The sequence below is a fragment of the Salvelinus fontinalis genome, chromosome 42, assembly GCF_029448725.1.
Source record: "Salvelinus fontinalis isolate EN_2023a chromosome 42, ASM2944872v1, whole genome shotgun sequence".
Lineage (NCBI taxonomy): Eukaryota > Metazoa > Chordata > Actinopteri > Salmoniformes > Salmonidae > Salvelinus > Salvelinus fontinalis.
In genome coordinates this window covers 19074573-19099387 of record NC_074706.1, presented here as the reverse complement: position 1 = coordinate 19099387, position 24815 = coordinate 19074573, and the positions used below count along the sequence as shown (strand labels likewise).

General features: G+C 42.5%; 1 protein-coding gene across 1 annotated transcript; it reads right to left on the bottom strand.

Moving 5' to 3' along the window:
• Positions 1-5505: 5505 nt before the first annotated feature.
• LOC129841419 (zinc finger protein 205-like) lies at positions 5506-24527 on the bottom strand. The gene is made up of 7 exons (XM_055909684.1): positions 20664-24527; positions 20128-20258; positions 19759-19935; positions 16091-16234; positions 12600-12711; positions 12272-12381; positions 5506-7976 (listed from the first exon to the last, which is right to left on the bottom strand). The coding sequence occupies exons 1-7, from the start codon at positions 20920-20922 to the stop codon at positions 7047-7049; spliced, it is 1863 nt and encodes a 620-aa protein (XP_055765659.1). The 5' UTR covers positions 20923-24527; the 3' UTR covers positions 5506-7046.
• Between the last annotated feature and the right edge of the window lie 288 nt (positions 24528-24815).

Here is a 24815-nt window from a genome sequence, read left to right as displayed (position 1 = left end):
CGGTTGGAATATTGTTGAAGATTTATGTTAAAAACATCCTAAAGATTGATTCTATACATCTTTTGACATGTTTCTACAAACTGTAATATAACTTTTTTGACTTTTCGTCTAGACTTTGTGATCGCGCCGTGTGCATTTTGGATTACTGGACTAAACGCGTGAACAAAAAGGAGGTATTTGGACATAAATGATGGACTTTATCGAACAAAATGAACATTTGTTGTCTAACATGGAAATCTGGGAGTGCCATCAGATGAAGATCATCAAAGGTAAGTGATTAATTTTAACTCTATTTCTGACTTTTGTGACACCTCTCCTTGGTAGGAAAATGGTTTTCTGTGGCTAGGTGCTGACCTAACATAATCGCAAAGTGTGCTTTCGCCGTAAAGCCTTTTTGAAATCTGACACAGCGGTTTCATTAAGGAGAAGTTTAGCTTTAAATATATGTTAAACACTTGTATCTTAGATCAATGTTTATGATGAGTATTTCTGTAATTTGATGTGGCTCTCTGCACTTTCACCGGATGTTTGTTTGAGACGATGCATTTCTGAACATAACGCGCCAATGTAAACTGAGATGTTTGGATATAAATATGAACTTTATGGAACAAAACATACATGTATTGTGTAACATGAAGTCCTATAAGTGCCATCTGATGAAGATCATCAAAGGTTAGTGATTAATTTAATCGCTATTTCTGACATTTGTGAGCTCTCTCCTTGGCTGGAAAATGGCTGTATGGTTTTCTCTGACTAGGTGCTGACCTAACATAATCGCATGGTGTGCTTTCGCAGTAAAGCCTTTTTGAAATCGGACACTGTGGTTGGATTTACAAGAAGTTTATCTTTAAAATGGTGTATAATACTTGTATGTTTGAGGACTTTTAATTATGGGATTTCTGTTTTGTAATTGGCGCCCTGCAATTTCACTGGCTGTTGTCGAGGTGGGACACTACCGTCCCACTTGTACCAGAGAGGTTAAACACTGCTTGTCCCATGCTTGTTCAATGAACCAAAAACAATTAATGAACATGCACCTGTGGAACGGTCATTAAGACACTAACAGCTTACAGATGGTAGGAAATTAAGGTCACAGTTATGAAAACTTAGGACACTAAAGAGGCCTTTCTACTGACTCTGAAAAACACCAAAAGAAAGATGCCCAGGGTCCCTGCTCATCTGCGTGAACGTGCCTTAGGCATGCTGCAAGGAGGCATGAGGACTGCAGATGTGGCCAGGGCAATAAATTGCAATGTCTGTACTGTGAGATGCCTAAGAAAGCGATTCAGGGCGGGACGGACAGCTGATCGTCCTCGCAGTGGCAGACCACGTGTAACAACACCTACAAAGGATCGGTACATCCGAACATCACACCTGCGGGACAGGTACAGGATGGCAAAAACAATTGCCTGAGTTATGCCAGGAACGCACAATCCCTCCATCAGTGCTCAGACTGTCCGCAATAGAATGAGAGAGGCTGGACTGAGGGCTTCTAGGCCTGTTGTAAGGCAGGACCTCTCCAGACATCACTGGCAACAACGACGCCTATGGGCACAAACCCACCGTTGCTGGACCAGACAGGACTGGTACTCTTCACTGACGTGTCGCGGTTTTGATGGTCGGATTCGCGTTTATCGTCGAAGGAATGAGCGTTACACCGGGGCCTGTACTCTGGAGCGGGATCGATTTTGGAGGTGGAGGGTCCGTCATGGTCTGGGGTGGTGTGTCACAGCATCATCGGACTGAGCTTGTCATTGCAGGCAATCTCAACGCTGTGCGTTACAGGGAAGACTTCCTCCTCCCTCATGTGGTACCCTTCCTGCAGGCTCATCCTGACCTGACCCTCCAGCATGACAATGCCATCAGTCATACTGCTCGTTCTGTGCGTGATTTCCTGCAAGACAGGAATGTCAGTGTTCTGCCATGACCAGCGAAGAGCCCGGATCTCAATCCCATTGAGCACGTCTGGGACCTGTTGGATCGGAGGATGAGCACTAGGGCCATTCCCCCCCATAAATGTCTGGGAACTTGCAGGTGCCTTGGTGGAAGAGTGGGCTAACATCTCACAGCAAGAACTGGCAAATCTGGTGCATTCCATGAGATGCACTGCAGTACTTAATGCAGCTGATGGCCACACCAGATACTGACTGTTACTTTTGATTTTGACCCCCATTTGTTCAGGGACACATTATTCAATTTCTGTTAGTTACATTTCTATGGAACTTCTTCAGTTTATGTCTCAATCATGAATTTTGTTATGTTCATACAAATATTTACACTTGTTAAGTTTGCTGAAAATAAACGTAGTTGACAATGAGAGGATGTTTATTTCAATTGACTGATTTCCTTCTACGAACTGTCACTCAGTAAAATCTTAGGTTTGTATGTTGCGTTATATTCTTGTTCTATATATACTGAACAAAAATATAAATGCGACATGCAACAATTTCAAATATTTTACAGAGTTACAGTTCATATAAGGAAATCAGTCAATTGAAGTAGGTTCATTAGGCCCTAATCTATGGATTTCACATGACTGGGAATACAGACATGCATCTGTTGGTTACAGATACCTTAAATAAAAAAGTAATGTATTCTTATTCTTTGAAAAAGCCTTCTAAACCTCTTAATAGCACTACACCACTTATCCAAGTCCGATGTGTGACAAGATGGGGAAATAAAATGTGATGAGACAAACGTGGGAAGGCCGTGACGCCGTTTCGGCAACTCCAAATTAGGCATCTTTAAGATGTAATGAGATTATATAAACAGCCATTTCTGCACCGGTAACCAGGATCAGTATCAGGTCTTTGCGTTTATTGTGACATATCGGTGAATGTCGGATGGCCCATCTGAAGATCTATAAAGACAAAACACACTTAATTTAACACTTCACCAGGCCTTGTGTTATGCCTTATGAAAAGCCTACAGTATTTTATAATTTACCTAGGTATTTTTGGCAATAGGATAAGCTTTCAAGTTATGCCCACCTGACCCAGATTGCGATCTGTAATGGACCGTTCTTGGATTGCGTAAACAACAGTGATGGTGGGGATTTAGAGCTGTGTTCCAAGTTTAAATTACTCAATGGCAAAGCAAGGAGAGCAACAAAAAATTAATCATTTAATAATTGAAAGCTCTTTTCTTGAGTCATAAGATTTCATTAGACAGATGCTGCAAAAAGTACAGTAAATGTAAAATGCACATAAAATCTAGTGTAATATTTGGATTCAGTCTTGTGTCAGGTAAACCGTTGTGTCCTCACCTTGGGTCATTTCCCCATAATCTCCATTGTTCCCTTTCAATTACTACCATGGTTATGCATATGCTACTCATATTTATTCTGCTCAAAATAGTTACATTTATCACTACCCATGTACACGCAATATCCCATTATAATTGAAGATACTAATGTATTCTGTTTTTGAGTTGACGCATATAAACATCACGTCCCATTAACAATAACCCGGATAAACTCATATCATGGTTATGAGAAATCCGGCTATGGGTTATGTTGATTTTAGACGGGATATGGTGGCATGTTTAGCCCCACCTGTTTTGAGCCCCACATTTTCAGCTAAAAGTAAATACATTTTTTTGCTTGTTTTGCATTTTATTTTGGCATTAATACGTGTCACATCAGTTTGCAAACGATGTAAAATATTATACAAAATCATTGAGTTAATAAAGCATCCATGGTCTCTTTTTTTCTTTCTTGAGTAAGTCACCTCCAAAATGCAGGTGTTTCAGTCTAGCTAAGTGCTTTCTTTGGTGGTGGGGAAGCCAGCTTAAAATACAGAGTGTAGGGGTTGGTAATATTCTCTAGTTGCTTCGTGATTGGCTCGGTGTTATGTCACTCATGGGGACACTATGTCACCGCCAAATCTAAGGGTAGAGCTAAAAAATTCAAGCTCCTTGGGTGCTGCCATAGAGTTACATTAGAAGTGCCCATCCAAGAAGGCTCAAGGTCATTGGCCGCAAATAAAATGACATCAAATCACGTTATATCTACAGTAGCTTTGATTGGACTGATCACGTCAACATCATACTATCAAAATCTTAGCTGGCAGTCATCATGAATCAATTCAACAATCTACTAGCAAATCCTTTTTACTCCTTGTCATATGAAGAGAAATGTATCGGTACTCATCGGCCTTTGGACAAAGATTACACAAGTTGGAAATCGCAAAGGAGTGGTTTGGAAGGAATCAGTGGCTATCTGCAAGCATTGCAAAGGAATCACTAGCCTGCTATTCAGTGGAGTGGGTGTGTGGTCCCAATTGTTGGTTTAAGGGTCTCTTTTCCAAGCTTAAAATTATAACATTCAACATTGGCCATGCTGTCAATCCAGGATCATTTCTGCCGCACTCAAAACAATGTAACTCAGAACTGGGAATCTGACTTCAGTGAGTTCAAGACAACTGGGAACTCAGGAAAATATAAGCTTGGACTGGGCAAATACGTTTTGAACGGTCATCCAACTCGGAATTGTAAGTTGGGAACTCAGGTCTCTTTTTAGAGCTACGACCTGAAGATCAATGACGTCATCATGATTCAACTGTGTTTTTTTCAGAGTTCCTAGTTGTCTTGAAAGCACCATAAATCCAGAGAATCACAGACTTTGACAAAATTTGCCCATGAAAGACCGCCACCTTCCTGTTCAAGTGAGATGCTGCTGCATAAATTATGTAATATGCCAGGGAGATATGTATACAGTAGCTAAGAAAGTGATCCTAAGTGTATGTTGTGTAGTAAGCTGTTAGTAGCCCATATGCCTCACCCTAATAACTTTTTCTATTTTCACCTCTTAATTTTGTCTACTGTTTTTACTTGGTGGTGCACATATACCCTATAACCTGTTTTAGAGAAATGTTTTCATTGAATATTGTAAGAGCTTTCATTGTCTGCTTATATGCCCCCTTTATTTATCCTACAGTTCTGACTTGGTGTACAGGGAGAACACTGTAAGAACGGCCCATGTTCAGAATTCTGTCACTGTACATTTCAAAAGGGGTGAAAAAATAGTTATATTGACTACATCCGTCCTAGCTCGCTCATTAATGTCTTAATTGAAATTACGGATTGCCTCTTAGCCGCTTTTGTCCCCTTATGTCAGTGTTTGTACATCTCAGTTGAAACCACGTCATCCATATCAGCTATGTTTTTTTTAAAGGCAGTAAATGAGGTTGAATGAACTGTTTTCGTTGCCAGACAAGGCTCAGCTGATAGCCAGGTGTAGCAGTGGTAAGGTGTTGAGACTCTGCTGTTGGTACAGCTTTATGTAGGCCCTAACAGTTTGTGGGCACCGCTTGTCACTGTTTGTCACAGTTATAGTGCAATGAATGTATTGTTTAGTGTTGTGTAGTGGCTTTGCTGGCATGTATCCCACCAATTTTTTGGTTGTTGTTAGATCCCATCAGTGTCAAGGGCAGAAACCTATAGGTTCGATGGAAGCCAAGGAAACTGAGGCCATTTTTTATTCTAAATGATACACAGGCAAATAAAAAGGGCATGACAACATGATTTCTCATTTATTAACAGATTTGATCACCTATTTTTTAGTATATAAAGGAACAGGTACCACCTGATTATGCCGAATAATGTTGGGGGGGAGACATTATATTTGTTATGAATAGAACATAGGCAAAACCAAATTCAGAGGGGACATGTAGTGTTACACTTCAATGACAGTGTTTTGGCTATGCTGGCACACCAAACAAGTCTGTATCATGTAAGAATATGAGCGTACCCAAATGCTCAAACGAGGACCTAGCAATCCAAAAAAACCTCTTACCCCAATACACTACACATAACTATAATACACTAAATGACCAAAAGTATGTGGACAACTGCTCGTTGAACATCTCATTCCAAAATCATGGGCATCAATATGGAATTGGTCCTCCCCTTTGCTGCTATAACAGCCTCCACTCTCCTGGGAAGGCTTTATCACTAGATGTTGGGACATTGCTGCAGGGACTTGCTTCCATTCAGCCACAAAAGCATTAGTGAGGTCCTGCACCTATGTTGGGCGATTAGGCCTGGCTCGCAATCGGTGTTCCAATTCATCCCAAAGGTGTTCTAAGGGCTTGAGGTCAGGGATCTGTGCAGGCCAGTCCAGTTCTTCCACACCAATCTTGACAAACCATTTCTGTATGGACCTCGCTTTGTGCACAGGGGCATTGTAATGCTGAAACAGGAAAGAGCCTTCCACAAACTGTTGCCACAAAGCACATAATTGTCTAGAATGCCATTGCATGCTGTAGCGTTAATATTTCCCTTCACTGGAACTAAGGAGCCCAAACCATAAACGGGGCCAGACCATTATTCCTCCTCCACCAAACTTTACAGTGGACACTATGCATTCGGGCAGGTAGCGTTCTCCCTGCATCCGCAAAACCCAGATTCATCCATTGGACTGCCAGATTCATCACTCCAGAGAACGCATTACGACTGCTCCAGAGTCCAATGGCCGCGAGCTTTACACCACTCCAGCCGACGCTTGGCATTGCACATGGTGATCTTAGGCTTGAGTGCGGCTGCTCAGCCATGGAAACTCATTGCACGAAGCTCCAGATGAACAGTTTTTGTGCCGACGTTCGTTCCAGAGGCAGTTTGGAACTCGGTAGTGAGTGTTGCAACAGAGGACAGACAATTTTTATGAGCTACGATCTTCAGCACTCGCCGGTCCCATTCTGTGAGCTTGTGTGGCCTACTACTTTGTGGCTGAGCTGTTGTTGCTCCTAGACATTTCCACTTCACAATAACAGCACTTACAGTTGACCGGGGCAGCTCTAGCAGGGCAGAAACGTGATGAACTGACTTGTTGGAACAGAGGCATCCTATAATGGTGCCATGTTGAAGGTCACTGAGCTCTTCAGTATGGGCCATTCTACTGCCAATGTTTGTCTTTGGAGATTGCATGTCTGTGTGCTCGATTGTAAACACCTGTCACCAATTTGAAGGGGTGTCCACATACTGGTCATGTAGTGTATGTCATCTAAATAATGGTTCCCAGATATCCCCTGCGTAAAACTCATACACTTCTATGATTTCTTCCCATTGTGGACACTCCTATGTCTGATAAGGTTATTCTGGAAGGAGAAGCTCTTGTAACACAGCTTACACTTAAAGGGCCTCTCCTTGGTGTGAACAGTCTGGTGCTTCTTCACATAGTTCGCCTCAGCGAAACGCTTCCCACACGTGAGGCAGGCGTACGGCTTGTCGGCGTCCGTCCTAATGCTCGGCCTCCCAGGTTGTGACCCAATGACACCAGAGGAGGTAGAAACAGGAGCCACCGCCCTCAGGTGGTTAGTCTTTGAGCTCCCTCCTTGACCTCTAGCCATTGTTTGAATGTTGTTGGGATTGTGTGCTGTGTTATAGGCTAGGTACTTCTCGTGGTGAACGTCCATCCTGACCCTGTCTGTATTTGTGTGGTAACCATGAGGTAGCTGAGGAACGCTGGACCCAGGCTTCCCATGAACCCATTCACCAGGCATTAAACGAGACCCTGAAGACAGACTTCCTGATAGACTACCGACAGGGGGGTCTCCCACCACTCTCTGTGAAGGCTGAAGCCCAGGGTGACCTGCTCTGTTCATCATGGATACTGTGGTGTTTGTATCATAGGAACAGGAGGGTCGATCTCTATCAGCCCCAGGCCCTGCTCCATCCCTACACTGAGACTGTGAAGAGAAGGGTCTGGGCTGCAGACTGGATCCCCGACTGGAGCCTCTGTCTCTCTGATGACGACCAGGACTGAGGTTGTTCAGTCCACCTGTCCACTGGTTGTGTTCTGTGTGGTGGTGGAGTCTCTGTCCCTCTTGGTTTGGTCCTAGTTGCGACTCGGGAAGGAAGAGTGACGGCTCCTGAACCAGGGTCCTGATCCGGGGCCAGGGTTTGTGACCAGCCGCTGCAGAGGTCCAGTCTCTCCCGTCAGCAACACCGGACATCAGCAGGTCCTCATGGACTGCAGACTGTAAACACAAATTGAACAGAAGAGCATATAAAGGTTTATATAAGAAACTCTTTGCTGTACACACAGAAACATGATATTATAAAATGTTAACCACAATCAAGCCCATCTCTAACACTGTGATTTAAGTACCTAACAATATGGAGCCATTCAAGTTTACTATAAAAAAAAATGTCCACGTGTTGATTCAAGAATTAAGTATAATGTTTTGGTTCGACTGAGATAAGAGAAACTCATTCCCGGCAATAATACAAAAATAACCAAGTCAGTCAGCACAGAGTCAATTTTGTATGTAATTTCAACAAAATGGTCATACACTCACATAATGTTGTACTTTTATTACACAAAACGATACGAATCGATGTGAAGTAGAATAACTTTTCTCACTATGGTAACACTTCCTGTAAATCTGGTAACTTCCCTTTGATAAAATTAATTTTAGAATACTTTGGAAAAGGTTCAACATGACATTACACACAGCTTCACTACTTTATGTCCAGTGAACATTAATTAAAGGTCCAATGCAGCTGTTTTTATCTCAGTATCTAATCATTTCTGGTTAACAACTAGTACCTTACTGTGATTGTTTTCAAAAGGTCAAAAAGAAACAAAAATAGCTTCTTAGCAAAGAGCAATTTCTCAAGCAAGAATTGAACTAGGACTGTCTGGGAGTGGTGAGGGGAAAACTGAAAACTAGCTGTTGTTGGCAGAGAGGTTTGGCGCTCTCTTATTGGTCTATACACTAACTTACCACCTGGTGCTGTCACTAGGCAGGGCCAAAACTCTATCCCACCAAAACAGCTCCAACACTAAAAGGGTATTATAATTTTCCCAATTTCAAAGTATTATTCTAACCTCAGTGAGAAAATATATCTAAATATCTCATGTTTTTGATTGCACTGAGCCTTTAAGGCACGATCATTTCCCCATTGTAAATGTATCAACCTATAGGGACACTGTCACTTTTCATTAGTGAAGCATTTTTACAGACATCATCACACCAACAATCACCTTATCATCTACTCTGCCTCATCATACTCATCCTTTCCTCAGTTCTTCTCATCCAGTTCCCTCTACATCCAAAATGAACAGAATTAACTAACTAGTACTACATTACATGTCACTATACTCTATACATGGGCCGTGTGCATTTTCTGCTGGTGTATCCTGAGGTAGCTCCTCTGAGAACCTCTTCCTGCAGTGAGTACAGGCAAACGGTCTCTCTCCAGTGTGGACCTTCAGGTGCATCTTCAGCTGGTGTTGGTGGGGGAACCCATTCTCAGATTGGGGGCAGCTGTAGGGTGTCTCCCGTGTGGACCCTCTGGTGCCTCCAGGTTGAACAAGTCGGAAAAACTGTCCCCGCACAGGTGGCAGCTGTACGGTTCTCTCCCGTGTGCATTCTGGTGGATCTCCACCTGTTTGGGGAAACTGAAGGCTTTCTCACAGAATGAACACGGGAAGTGCTTGTCTTTGGCGCTGCCACCTTTACTCATTCCATCTCTACTACTGTCATACATACCCACATGAAAAAGTACTATAGTATGGTATAAATACTATAGTATTCACTGTAGTGTTTTTGCTGACTTTACTGTACTATTTCCTGTAGTATACACAGTTAACTATCATATAAAATACTGTAGTACTATAGTGTTTTTGTTTTATCTTTGACAGACGTGTAGGTACAGTTGAAGTCGGAAGTTTACATACACCTTAGCCAAATACATTTAAACTCAGTCTTTCACAATTTATGACATTTTATCCTAGTAAAAATTCCCTGTCTTATGTCAGTTAGGATCACCACTTTATTTTAAGAATGTGAAATGTCAGAATAATTGTAGAGTGATTTATTTCAGCTTTTATTTCTTTCATCACATTCCCAGTGGGTCAGAAGTTTACATACACTCAAGTAGTATTTGGTAGCATTGCCTTTAAATTGTTTCACTTTGGTCAAACATTTCAGGTAGCCTTCCACAAGCTTCCCACAATAAGTTGGGTGAATTTTGGCCCATTCCTCCTGACAGAGCTGGTGTAACGAAGTCAGGTTTGTAGGCCTCCTTGCTCACACACGCTTTTTCAGTTCTGCCCACAAATTTTCTATGGGATTGAGGTCAGGGCTTTGTGAAGGCCACTCCAATACCTTGACTTTGTTGTCCTTAAGCCATTTTGCCACAACTTTGGAAGTATGCTTGGGGTCATTATCCATTTGGAAGACCCATTTGCGACCAAGCTTTAACTTCCTGACTGATGTCTTGAGATGTTGCTTCAATATATCCACATAATTGTCCTGCCTCATGATGCCATCTATTTTGTGAAGTGCACCAGTCCCTCCTGCAGCAAAGCACCCCCACAACATGATGATGCCACCCCCGTGCTTCACGGTTGGGATGTTGTTCTTCGGCTTGCAAGCCTCATTTTTCCTCCAAACGTAACGATGGTCATTATGGCCAAACAGTTTTATTTTTGTTTCATCAGACCAGAGGACATTTCTCCAAAAAGTATGATCTTTGTCCCCATGTGCAGTTGCAAACTGTAGTCTGGCTTTTTTATGGCGGTTTTGGAGCAGTGGCTTCATCCTTTCCGAGAAGCCTTTTATGTTATGTCGATATAGGGCTTTTTTGACTGGATATAGATACTTTTGTGCCTGTTTCTTCCAGCATCTTCACAAGGTCCTTTGCTGCTGTTCTGGGATTGATTTGCACTTTTTGCACCAAAGTACATTCATCTCTAGGAGACAGAACGCGTCTCCTTCCTGAGTGGTGTGACGGCTGTGTGGTCCCATGGTGTTTATACTTGCGTACTATTCTTTGTACATATGAACGTGGTACCTTCAGGCGTTTGGAAATTGCTCCCAAGGATGAACCAGACTTGTAGAGGTCTACAATTATTTTTCTGAGGTCTTGGCTGATTTCTTTTGATTTTCCTATGATGTCAAGCAAAGAGACACTGACTTTGAAGGTAGGGCTTGAAATACATCCACAGACACACCTCCAATTGACTCAAATTATGTCAATTAGCCTATCAGAAGCTTCTAATGCAATTACATAATTTTCTGGAACTTTCCAAGCTGTTTAAAGGCACAGTCAACTTAAATCAGGTTGGATGGGGAGCATCGCTGCACAGCTATTTTAGAACGGTTCAAGTCCGGGCTCTGGCTGGGCCACTCAAGGACATTCAGAGACTTGTCCCGAAGCCACTCTTGCGTTGCCTTGGCTGTGTGCTTTGGGTCGTTGTCCTGTTGGAAGGTGAATCGTCGACCCAGTCTGAAGTCCTGAGCGCTCTGGAGCAGGTTTTCATCAAGGATCTCTCTGTACTTTGCTCTGTTCATCTTTCCCTCGATCCTGAATAGTCTCCCAGTCACTGCCGCTGAAAAACATCCCCACAGCATGATGCTGCCACCACCGTGCTTCACCGTAGGGATGGTGCCAGGTTTCCTCCAGACGTGACTCTTGGCATTCAGGCCAAAGAGTTCAATCTTGGTTTCATCAGACCTTGTTTCTTATGGGCAGAGTCTGTAGGTGGCTTTTTGGCAAACTCCAAGCGGGCTGTCATGTGCCTTTTACTGAGGAGTGGCTTACGTCTGGCCACTCTACCATAAAGGCCTGATTGGTGGAGTAATGTAGAGATGGTTGTCCCTCTGGAAGGTTCTCTCATCTCCACAGAGGAACTCTAGAACTCAGTCAGAGTGACCATAGGGCTCTTGGTCACCTCCCAGACCAAGGCCCTTCTCCCCCGATTGCTCAGTTTGGCCGGGCGGCCAGCTCTAGGAAGAGTCTTGGTGGTTCCAAACTTCTTGCATTTAAGAATGATGGAGGCCACTGTGTTCTTGGTGACCTTCAATGCTGCAGAAATGTTTTGATACCCTTCCCCAGATCTGTGCCTCGAAACATTCCTGTCTTGGAGCTCCACTGACAATTCCTTCTACCTCATGGCTTGGTTTTTGCTCTGACATGCACTGTCAACTGTGGGACCTTATCTAGACAGGTGTGTGCCTTTCCAAATCATGTCCAATCAATTGAATTTACCACAGGTGGACTCCAATGAAGTAGAAACATCAAGGATGATTAATGGAAACAGAATGCATCTGAGCTCAATTTCGAGTCTAATAGCAAAGGGTTTGAATACTTATATAAATAAGGTATGTTTTTATTTGTATTAAATTTACAAAGATTTCTAAAAACCTGTTTCACTTTGGCATTATGGGGTATTGTGTGTAGACTACTAGGAATATTTTTTGGGGTTGTGGCTAATAGTGTTGTTCCCCAGCCCAGAGTTGAGGACGCTGTACCATCCACTGACCTCCACTATCTCACTCTGCTCAGTGATGTGGTCCCCTGGGCCCTTGGCTGCGCCCGTCTGGGATTCCAAGATGGCTGCCCAGTCTCCCTTGTCAGGCTCCAGCCAACCACCTGCAGGAAGAGGTTACAAAATAGACATTTACAAACATGGCAGAGAAAACTCTAAATATGGAGTTTGAGTCAATGTCCTGGTCAAGTACATAAATGATGTGTGTAAACATAAGTTGTATTGATTTTATTTTATAAATGAAGAAAATAATATCCAGGTGCATCACCATTCCAATTGAAGATCTATTACTGTATGTAGGCTATATGTATTTCTCCCTTACCTTGCTCCCCCATATTTAGTCCACTCAGCAGATCAATGTTCTCTGGTTCGTCTTCTATTGTCTCCACTTTGACTATCAGCAGATCAGGCTTCCCATTATCCATGTCTACTGACTGTAAGAGATAGAGTGAGAGGATGTTGGATCAATAAATCTGATATGAGCACCCTGCTGTGGAGAATCTTCTGATTGAGCAATGAGGGATTGCCATGAGTACTATGCAAACATGTTAGTTGACTTGATACGATGCAAACCTGTTAGTTGATTTGATTACATGACACTCTTCAAAGAGATGAATCAGATGAACTCGTGGATACCATTATTGTCTCTGTGTCCAGTATGCAGGCAGTTAAGAGGTATTCAGCGAACCAATGCTAACTAGCTTGCTAGCTGTGCCCGAAGACTTCCAGTGTTTGCCGCTAAGCTAGTTAGCACTGGTTCACAAAATTACCTCTAACTTCCCTTTAACGGTTTGATAATTCAAAGGCAGGGTACCACACTTAATACAAAAGCAATCAAGACATGGGTCCTTATTCACAAAGAGTCTTGGAGTATGAGTGCTGATCTAGGATCTTTCCAACGAATCTTATTCATTATTATCTTAAAGGAAAAACTGATCCTAGATCACTCCGACTCTGATGCCACGTTCAAAACAATTGGGAACTCGAAAAAATATGAAGTCAAATCATGACATTGGTGATCTTCAGATCGGAAAGTCGGAGCTCTAGAAAGAGACCCGAGTTGGAATTTGGGATTGGATGACCGTTCAAATCGATTTTTCCCAGTCGGAGCTTGTTTCCCCCCCCCCCCCCCCCCCCCCCCCCCAGAGTTCCCAATTGTTTTGGACGCACTTAAGTCGGAAGTCGGAGATTTCCGAGTTGTTTTTAACGCGGCATGAGAGCCCTCTCTATAGTTCATCCTATGGTACTACAGTCATTCATTTTTTAGACGTGTGTGTATATACACTGCTCAAAAAAATAAAGGGAACACTTAAACAACACAATGTAACTCCAAGTCAATCACACTTCTGTGAAATCAAACTGTCCACTTAGGAAGCAACACTGATTGACAATAAATTTATTGTTTGATTTCACAGAAGTGTGATTGACTTGGAGTTACATTGTGTTGTTTAAGTGTTCCCTTTATTTTTTTGAGCAGTGTATATATATATGTGTGTGTGTATGTATATGTTTGTAATGGGGAATTGATCATCTCAAATGAAAGGGCAAACAATTCACACAATGAATGTGCAAGAATTGGCAGGAGACACCTGAGCCATTCTGGAGAGAGACTTCCCTATATCTTTGCCACACACCCCTCCCCTTCGTCTAAACATTTTAAATTACACAAGACACATCTTCACACATATTTTAGATGCTTTTCACTGACCGCAGCAACTCAATCAGCTAGGCCTATTGCCACCCGCTCTGCCAAAATTGTGCGCTTCCTAAATAGGCATAGACCGACGAGCTTGTGATCTGAAACAATCCACAGCTATTTTGTCAAAGAGGGTAATGATCCTCGATTCCTCTGTGGCGAAGTCAAATGCTTTCTGGTGAAGTATTTTATTTATTTCTGTATAGACCGGAGTAATTACACAGAAAAAATATATAAATGCAACAACTTCAAAGATTATACTGAGTTACAGTTCATATAAGGAAATCAGTATATTGGGCCTCAGGATCTCGTCACAGTATCTCTGTGCGTTCAAATTGCCATTGATAAAATTAAATTGTGTTCGTTGTCTGTAGCTTATGCCTGCCCATAAAATGATCCCACCACATCCATGGGGTTCTCTGTTCACATCAGCAAACCGCGCGCCCACACGATGCCATCTGCCTGGTACAGTTGAAACCGGGATTCATCCGTGAAGAGTACACTTCTCCAGAGTGCCAGGGGCCATCAAAGGTGTGCATTTTCCCACTGAAGTCAGTGACTATGCCAGACTGCAGTCAGGCCAAGACCCTGGTGAGGACGACGAGCATCCAGATGAGCTTCCCTGAGACTGTTTCTAACAGTTTGTGCAGTAATTCTTTGGTTGTGTAAACCCACAGTTTCATCTACTGTCCGGGTGGCTGGTCTCAGACAATCCCGCAGGTGAATAAGCCGGATGTGGCGGTCCTGGGCTGGCGCGGTTACACGTGGTCTGCGGTTGTGAGGCCGGTTGGATGTACTGCCAAATTCTCTAAAACGACATTGGAGGTGGCTTATGGTAGGGAAATTAACATAAAATTATCTGGCAACAGCTCTGGTAGACATTCCTGCAGTCAGCATGGTGTTGGGTTCAGAAAATATGAAATATACTTATTCATGTCACTGAGGGAGAGATGAGAATGTATAATGTTTACATTCTGTCCGGATATGTTATTGTTAGCCATCAGGGATCCTATGGGAGGAGAAGAGACACAGTCTGGTACAAGTCAACATGACAGCTGTGAGTTGGGGAGGAGCGAGGAATTTGGGGCCGAAGTCAGGTCAGATGAAGTGAGGAAGAACAGATATCACTAAGGTTCTGTCTAGCAACAGAGATGCACATCTGTTCAGATGTGTAGGAGGAGACTTAGTATAGGAGAAAGGGTTCAATATCAGTGCTTGTGTGAATATGTATTTTGTCTTTATGACCCAGTGGGTGAATAGACTTGGTTTAAGCTTAACTAATCGTCCGTGAAATTTTATAAGGTTCATTTAGAACCTATCAATGCCAATTGAACGCTCCCTCAAAACATCTGTGGCATTGTGTTGTGTGACAAAACTGCACATTTTAGAATGGCCTTTTATTGTCCCCAGCACAGTGTGAACCTGTGTGGTGGTCATGCAGTTTAATCAGCTTCTTGATATGCCACACCTGTCAGGTGGATGAATTATATTGGCAAATGAGAAATGCTCACTAACAGGGATGTAAACACATTTTGTGCGTATGGAACATTTCTGGAATATTTTATTTCAGCTAATGAAACATGGGACCAACACTTTACATGTTGCATTTATATTTTTGTTCAGTATAAATAATTTTGGCTAATATATTTCAATTTTCTTTTCTTATTGGACCCACCACTATGCCATTTCTCTCCTGTTCTATTGGTTTTCATATCAACTTTCTTTTATTGTCCAGACGCCACAATCCTAGCCATATTAGCAATGGTGTTTAGAATGGTGTTTTCCCACGAATTGCATTTCGGCAAATGTTATTTTCTTGGCTGCTTCATTACATGAGTTGCATGTTCTGTCAAGATGCATTACCATAATCTAAATGTGATTTGTCATTCTGAGCACCGTGGGTGGATATGGTTATGCACCCACGGAATATGGGTCTGGTAATTTTCTCAAATGAATGGTAAATATAAAATCTTCCTGGTTACAATGTCCAGTGCCACATTTTCCTAACGGAAATCCTAATGTTTGAAATAAATAATTGTTACGAATAATTTTTTAAGAAGCTGTGGATACGGGCCCTGACCTAATATCATTCAGACAATAGTTCACAGTGGACTCACCTCAGTGAGACTGTGTGTGGTCCTGTGCTGCTCAGCTGGTTCCTCTGTGGGTTCAGGAGGAGGTGTTGTTTGGTTGTCCTCCATGACTATGGTCCTCTCAGGGTTCCCCAGACCCTCCTCCTTCACCAGCAGCACCTCCTCCTCCTTGAAGAGACAGGTGACACAGATTACACAGACATACACTCCTCAGGTACACAGATAATAAACACAGTGTTTACCCATCCCCACTACGTTTGAATCCTACTGTAGTTACAGAATGACTTCATTGTTGTTAAACCCATCATGGTGGACATAAATATGTTGTTGTGGGGAAATAGTCAAAAGCCATCAAAAGACAAACCTGACTAAACTATTTTGACGTGTACAGTAGGTGTTTGTTAGTGTGTAGGTCTATTTAGTAAGTGTATATTGGTTATAAAGCACTGTCAGGTGTATGCAGAATAGGGTGAGATCAGATGTATACTAAAGAGTCTTTAACTTGTCTCCTCCACTTCATCTATACTGATTCAAGTGTATTTAACATGTGACGTCAAAAAGAGATCATAGCTTTCACCTGATCCAAGTCTGATCCCGTATTGATGTCACTTGTTTCAATCAGCGTTAAAGAAGGCATTTTATGCTTTGAGACAACTGAGACATGGATTGTGTATGTGTGCCATTCAGAGGGTGAATGTGCCTATGAATAGGATATGGTAGTAGGTGCCAGGTGCACCAGTTTGTGTCAAGAACTGCAACACTGCTCGGTTTGTCACGCTCCAGTTTCCCATTTGAATCAAAAATTCAGGTACGTACACACAGATAAACACACTTTCAACATTGAGTGTTTATCCATCCCCACTACATGCGAGGCCTATACTGTAATTACAGAATGATTTCATTGTTAAACCCATCATGGTGGACATAAATGTTGTGGGTAAAGATGTGTGAGCTATAAGTCAAGTCATCAGACAAACCTGACTAAACTATTTTGACATGTACAGTGGGTGTTAGTGTAGGTATATTTAGTAAGTGTATATTGGTCGTCAATAGTTAAGTCACAATTGCCCATAAAAATGAATGAAAATTAAACATTTGCTTTTTGGTCTTAATTTAAGGTTAGGCATGAGGTTTATATTAAAATCTAATTTTAAAGAGAAATTGTAGAAATAGGTGGGGTTTAGCCATAATTATGACTGACTGTCAACTAGTGATGAACCATGTTATTGGTTATGAAGCAGAATAGGGTGAGATCAGATGTATATTAAAGGAAGTCTCAATGAAAGTTTTAGAATGAAAAGTCTCATTGTGTTTATTAAACATACAAGCTTTAAATACACCATATGAAAACACATACATCTCAACTAAAAATCTCCATGAACTTGATAAACTGGATTAATTTTCGCATTAAAAAAGTGTCTTGGGGGGAAAAATTAAGCAGTTGAATTTAAGTAATATAATATGCTTTCATGAACATCGTATAGCCTATACAGTACAAACACAATTTGAAACAGACTTTAGGCTTACAGTGCATTCAGAAAGTATTCAGACCTTCACTTTTTCCACATTTTACTGCCTTGTTCTAAAATGGATTAAATCGTTTTTTCTCATCTACACAATTAATACACCATAATGACAAAGCAAAAACTTTTTTTTTTTTTTTTTACATTTCTGCAAACTTATATTGAAAAAAAACTCATATGTAAATGTGATAAGTATCCAGACTTTCTCAGTACTTTGTTGAAGCATCTTTGGCAGTGATTACAGCCTCGAGTCTTTTTGGGTATGACGGTACAAGCTTGGCACACCTGTATTTGGGGAATTTCTCCCATTTTTCTCTGGAGATTCTCTCAAGCTCTGTCAGGTTGGATGGGGAGCGTCGCTGCACAGCTATTTCCTGGTCTCTCAAGAGATGTTTGATCAGATTCAAGTCCGGGCTCTGGCTGGGCCACTCAAGGACATTGAGACTTGTCCCGAAGCCACTCCTGCGTTGTCTTGGCTGTGTGCTTAAGGTAATCGTACTGTTGGAGGGTGAACCATCGCCCCAGTCCGAGGTCCTGGGCACTCTGGAGCAGTTTTTCATCAAGGATCTCTCTGTACTTTGCTCGGTTCATCTTTCCCTTGATCCTGATCTCTGAAAAACATCCCCACAGAATGATGCTGCCACTAGCATTGTTCACCGTTAGGATGGTGACAGCCCCCCCCCCCTTTTACTGAGGAGTGGCTTCCGTCTGACCACTCTACCATAAAGGCCTGACAATACATTTGCAAACAATTCTAAACCTGTTTTCGCTTTGTCATTATGCATTATTGTGTGTAGAAATAAAAACTAATTTTATTTAATCCATTTTAGAATAAGTAACAAAATGTGAAAAAGTCAAAGGGTCTGAATACCTTACGAATGCATTGTATGCCTTATATATTGCAATATATACTGAAATCTGTTACTCTTGCTATTCCAAATGCATCTGTGTCTCTTTTTAGCTGATAACAATAAATTCATCTTCATCTTTAATGCATGGTTTGATATAAACATCAGAAGCTATTGAATGGAATGGTTACTTTCTATGTTATTGAGTGGAATGTTTTTTCTGCTGGTGTATCCTGAGGTAGCTCCTCTCTGAGAACCTCTTCCTGCAGTGTGTACAGGCGAACGACCTCTCTCCCGTGTGGACCTTCAGGTGCATCTTCAGCTGGTGCTGACGGGAGAACCTCTTATCACACTGGGGGCAGCTGAAGGGTTTCTCCCCTGTGTGGACCCTCTCGTGCCTCTTCAGGTCACCAGCCTGAGCAAAGTGCATTTGACACTGGGTACAGCTGAAAGGTTTCACCCCTGTGTGGACCCTCTGGTGCCTCTTCAGGTTTCCAGCCACGGAAAAGTGCATATGACACTGGGTACAGCTGAAGGGTTTTACCCCTGTGTGGACCCTCTGGTGGATCTCTAGCTTCTGGGGGCAGCTGAATCCTTTGTTACAGAACATGCAGAGGAACCGTTTCTCTTTACTATTGCCTGATGTGGCTCCCCCTCCATGAGCCTGGTCTCTAGCCCTGTCGTTTGAGTTCAATACCTGATCGGAAAGGACATGACTGTGTGAAGCAGAAGGTGCCATCAATGTAGACGCAGGATTGCGATCCCTGAATGCGTGTAAAGGGGAGTGGGTGGCAACATTTAGATTTGTCTCCAAGCTTCCCCTGTAATCTAAGAAATCTCTGCCCTGTGAGTGTCCATCTCCTAGGTGACTATCTGCATTCCAGATGGGAGAAGCATCTCCCTCCAATTTCACAGTCACTTCATCTACCACTATAACCTCCCCTTTCTTATCTAGGCACCCTTCAGAGTATACACTACTACTGTACCGGTTCCAGTCCCCTCTGATCAGATCAGTCTGTGTCTCTAAACCCAAGGATATGTTGCCAGGGTCCATCTCTGTAGTGTAAGAACAAGACGGATCATCACCACCAGTGTCTAACGCGTCACCATCACCATCTCCACGGGAATGAACTGTCTTCTGGCTCTGGTGAAATACCGGTAAATACTCTGAGCTGGGAGCAGGACGACAGCCCAGTCTCCCCAGCCCCAGTCTCTCTGGGTCTGATCTGTGGTCAGATCCTGTGTGTAAGAGCCTTTGTGTTACAATTAATATCTCGGTGTCCATCTCTGACTTGAGGACGGCCTTCGGCGTTCCACTGACCTCTGTGATGCTGGGTTGGGTCCAAGCCTGGGGCACGGTGGTGGTGGTAAGGTCCTCAGTGGCTACAAGGTGCTTTCCAGCCACTCCAGTCTGGATGTCTCTGTTGTGTCTTGGTTCCTCCTCTCCTACAGACCTCTCCTGCTTGACCCCAGGACTTGCAGCCTCTGCATCTGCAGACTGACATAAGAAGAGGGGAGGTTATTACCAGTACTTGAGTAGAATTGGATAACAATGTCATAGGGAAGTCTCAAAAGCTCCCCTATGGCAGATAAATAAGTATGTCCATGTAAGCAAGTGAATAGCTGAGGGGAGTCTTTCTGAAATAAACTGGCAACATTTTATTTTCTGATGTAATACTATTACACTAACCTCTATCACAATAACGTGCTGTGTTGAGGTTCCACTCCCCTCATCAACAGTGATTGGTTGTTCATCTCTCCATGTATTGTGTCCTGCTGGCTTCACAAAGCTCCCATGGCCTTCAGTGAGATGTCCTTCACCTGAGAGAGTGATTGGGGGAAAAGAGGTTGTTAGGTTAGCTACTGTCAATGCTCAATGGTATATTGTACACTATTGACAGTTTTGACACTGTCTAGAATTGGCAAGGATGTAAGATAACACTTCGCATAACTTCTTGATATACTATTTATAGATTGATTATGTTCCATGCATTATATTGTTTTCAATGAGCAAATAATGGGAAACAAAGTAAATCAAGAAGTTAGAATATATTAGTGTCTTTCTGCAAGTTAGCTAAGTAATCAGAATTATAGCCTAATATCCAAATAATGATCAAGACCAAATTCTGTGTAACCAGCCATATGTGGTTAACGCATCTAAAGTAACACATGCGCAGATGTGAACGGGGAGACCGACCCGCAGCCTCCACCTTCTGCAAAATGTACCTCTTGCCATTCCTCTGTATCGGTCGAGGATCTTGACACTACTGGGGCGACTGGTGAGGACGCGGTCCCGTGCCACCTTCAGTTCCAGTAGCTGTAGTTTCCTCCGCAATGTCCTGTTTTCTTTCTGGCTTTGAGTTATTTCCAAACGAAACACTGCGTAGTCGTCGTCTACGAGTTTACAGACTTCTGCCACGGCTGCATTCGCTAGTACCTCCATAATGGAGGCTATTTGCGTGTGAAAAGCAATACAGCTAGCCATTGTTAGCAGCTAGCTAGTTAACGTCCGCGTTACCTAGATAACATCTATCAACCAAGTCCTGTTTCAAACGCGAATTAAACACTATTTGGGGTAAGTAGGCGATGCTGTGGAGTTCAATGAGGCATATTGAGTTCCAGGGTGTTAATAAACGTCTAAATAACAACAAAAACCGCCAACTTGGAAATTGTTACTGTTCCCTTCCGTTTACGATTCTTCTTCTGTGGTTTTTAAATGGGGGTTGACAACCAACTTTAATGATGCATTTCCGCCACCGACTGGAGTGTGGATCAGGGAAGGTTTAAAGTTTAACCCTACACAATTAAACCCTTCTCCCGAAGGAAACGAAATATAGAATTCAATACAATATCACCTTAAGGTTTTCTTAACAGTTCAATAAAACGTGGCTCCTCAATACCATTATTCCATAAGAAACTGTCCTTCCATATCGCTGGCACTGAAATAGAATGTGTTCCACTGTCTCCCTCTGCCTGTGATTTAACTTCCCAGTTGGATGTTTCCCTACTAATTTCAAAGTGCTGTTGAGCCTGATGATTCTCAGCCTTGTGATTACGTCTTAGTCCCTTCTCTCTGGACCTGAGCACCTCCCTGCCCCCACCTTTTCCTGGATCTTATACAGGTGTCTTTCCCTTCCTCAACTCATACCATTTTTTTTTTACCACTGTTCTTATTAATCCATTGGTCTCTGCTTTACTTAAGAGAAAGGATCTTATTGGTTGGTGTCATAGAACAAAGGAAGTGGTTAAATGAAAAAGGTATGCACAATGTTTAAAAAATATATGGTACTGCTTATTACATTACACATAAAATCTCTTATGATCAGTATCTTTCAAGCTCAGAGAAGACTTGTTTCGAAAGGAGACTGTGTTAACAAGAATAGAGTAGAAAATGAACGAGGTTGCCGGTTTCTACCCCTGCCGTAGGTGTGCGGCATATAGGGACTCCTGTATAAAAGTGAGCGAATTCAGTAGCTCTGCCACTGGTAAACAATACACTATGAAACAGTTCCTCACATGCAGCTCTTCTAACGTCATATACCTTATCTCTTGTCCATGCAATAAGCAATACATGGGCCAAACCAGTAAACAGAACACGTATTATGGAACACAGGAGTGGTGTAAGGAGAATTAAATCCCCAATAACACGTACTTTCTCAAAGGTCGGTCACCCAGTCTCCTCCATGTCCTTCTGTACAGAAGATAAATCGTTCACATAGGGGTGGTAATCTTGAACTGAGTTTTTCTCCAGACAGAATACAGGTGGATGTTCTAAAAACTACACCTATCAGGCATGAATGAAGAATCGTTAATGAAGTGTTTTCTGTAAGTTTTACTGGAGCTTGATACCCCCATCTAGTGTTTTCTTTCAAGCTCCCTACTCTATATTCCGGTTTTCTACAACCCTGTGTTATTTACGCTGAGGAAAAGTTCACATGGTATTTCTAAAAGCAATAATTTATCATGTTTCTCTGTCTGCTGGTGTACACAATGTAGTAGTTCATGCATTCTATTGTATAAGGTACTGATTTAATGTATTTTCTTTCTTGATCATGTGACACATGCAATTATCCTTGAAATCGAAGTCAGAGGTGTGTGTGCCGATCATTTAAGCCGTGAGTCAAGCTCATTCAACGGAGGGCCGAGTGATTGCGGGTTTTCGCTCCTCCCTTGTACTTGATTGATTAAGGTCACTAATTAATAAAGAACTCCCCACACCTAATTGAAAGGATAAAACAAAAACCAGCATACACTAGGCCAGAGGTACTCAGCTCCTATCCTACGAGGTCTGGAGCCTGCAGGTTTTCTGTTCTACCTGATAATTAATTGCACATGTAACAGTTTAACTTTATGGCGTCCCCTCGCCCCGACCCGGGCGCGAACCAGGGACGCTCTGCACACATCAACAACAGTCACCCACGAAGCATCATTACCTATCGCTCCACAAAGGCCCTTGCAGAGCAAGGGTAACCACTACTTCAAGGTCTCAGAGCAAGTGACGTAACCGATTGAAACGCTATTAGCGCGCACCACCGCTAACTAGCTAGCCATTTCACATCCGTTACACACACACCTGATGTCCCAGGTCTAAATCAGTCTCTGATTAGAGGTGATCAATTAAAAAGTGCAGAGGAACTGTCTTCGAGGTCCAGAGTTGAATTTGCGGGCACTAGGCCCTCCATGGAATGAGTTTGACGTCTCTGATTGACACTGATGATGGCTTGATGCGGAAGCGTTTTGTTTTCATTTTTTCACCATGATATTCTACATTTTTTTTGCATTTATTCCTCTTTTTCGACAGTGTCCGAGTCTACATCTCTTGCAATAATTACCCTCCTAAACCGAAGTTAAAATGACATACACTCCTCAGTTTGTAGAGACCAGTCAGTCTGGAATATCAAGTACAGGGTTACATTCGTTCATGTTAAATATTTCACCCCAGTCATCACAAGACCTGAAGCCTTCATGCCATTTACTGCAAACAGCTTGTGGTCAAGGACTGTTTGTAAAGATCCCATAACACAGATGATAGATAAGCTTGTGTGCTCTGGGATTTTGCATAACAGAAACAGTTCAGGGACTTGACTTGAGGATGTTTTGGTCATTAGTGCATTGATGAACACAGTGATATAGTGACGTACATCAGTTTAAATACATCCAACTTTGTGTGTAACCAGGATTCCATCCAACCTTTTTATGTGAGAAAAGTACATTGGATAATAAATGTCAAAACAGGCCTGATGGAAACAGCAAATCTGGCGGTAAACTCTCCAAATGTCAACATAACAAAATAGGCTAGACAAGGAGGGACCTTTTTGTGTCGTTAAAATGTATTCTGCGACAAATGGCGGTGGAACGCCAAATATTGATATAATAACCATCATATCGAAGTGAACTTGGAGAACACGAAAAACACTATGTTGTCTGGTATTCTCACAACGGCTCGAGAAAGCATGCAGTTTATCGGCTAGAGATGAAATAAGTTATGATGAACTTCACAGTACGGTGAAAGTGAAGTGGTTAGAGCGTTGGGCCAGTAACCGAAAGGTTGCGGGATCGAATCCCTGAGCTGACAAGGTAAAAATATGTCGCTCTGCCACTGAACAAGGCAGTTAACCCACTGTTGTAAATAAGAATTTCTTAACTAACTTGCCTAAAGGTTCAATTTTTAAAAATGCACGGTGAGCTTGATGCTACTTTCAATTAAATATCAAAGGTCTTATTCTAGTGAAATGATGATTGACAATTGGCTGCACTGTATCTGCCAGCAGTTGGCTGGAGCTCATGTGCCAAGACCACCATGTGAACATTCGCAATAACCCAGCATTTTGTTGTGATAAATCCATCAGTAGAGTTGAACAATAGAAAATAGATAGAATAGAAACCCATTTAATTTAAGACAAAATTAAGGCCTGGGCCCTTATGCACAAAGCGGCTCAGAGTAAAAGTGCTGATCGAGGACCAGGTCCCCACCTGTCAAACAAATAAACACATAGTGTTATTATTATGATCTAAAAGGCAAAACTGATCCTAGAACAGCACTCCTATTCTGAGAGACTTTGTGGATACAGACCCTGACCTAATACCATTCAGACAGTAGTTCACAGTGGGCTCACCTCAGTGAGACTGTGTGTGTTCCTGTGCTGCTCAGCTGGTTCCTCTGTGGGTTCAGGAGGTGTAGTCTGTTTGTCCTCCATGACCATAGTGCCCTCAGGGTTCCCCAGACCCTCCTCACACCCCTCCTCATTCACCAGCAGCACCTCTGGACCCTCCTCCTGGAAGACATGTGATACAGACATACACTCCCTCAGGTAGGTAGGCACAGATAATAAACCCACTTTCAACACGGAGTGTTTACCCATCCCCACTACATGAGTC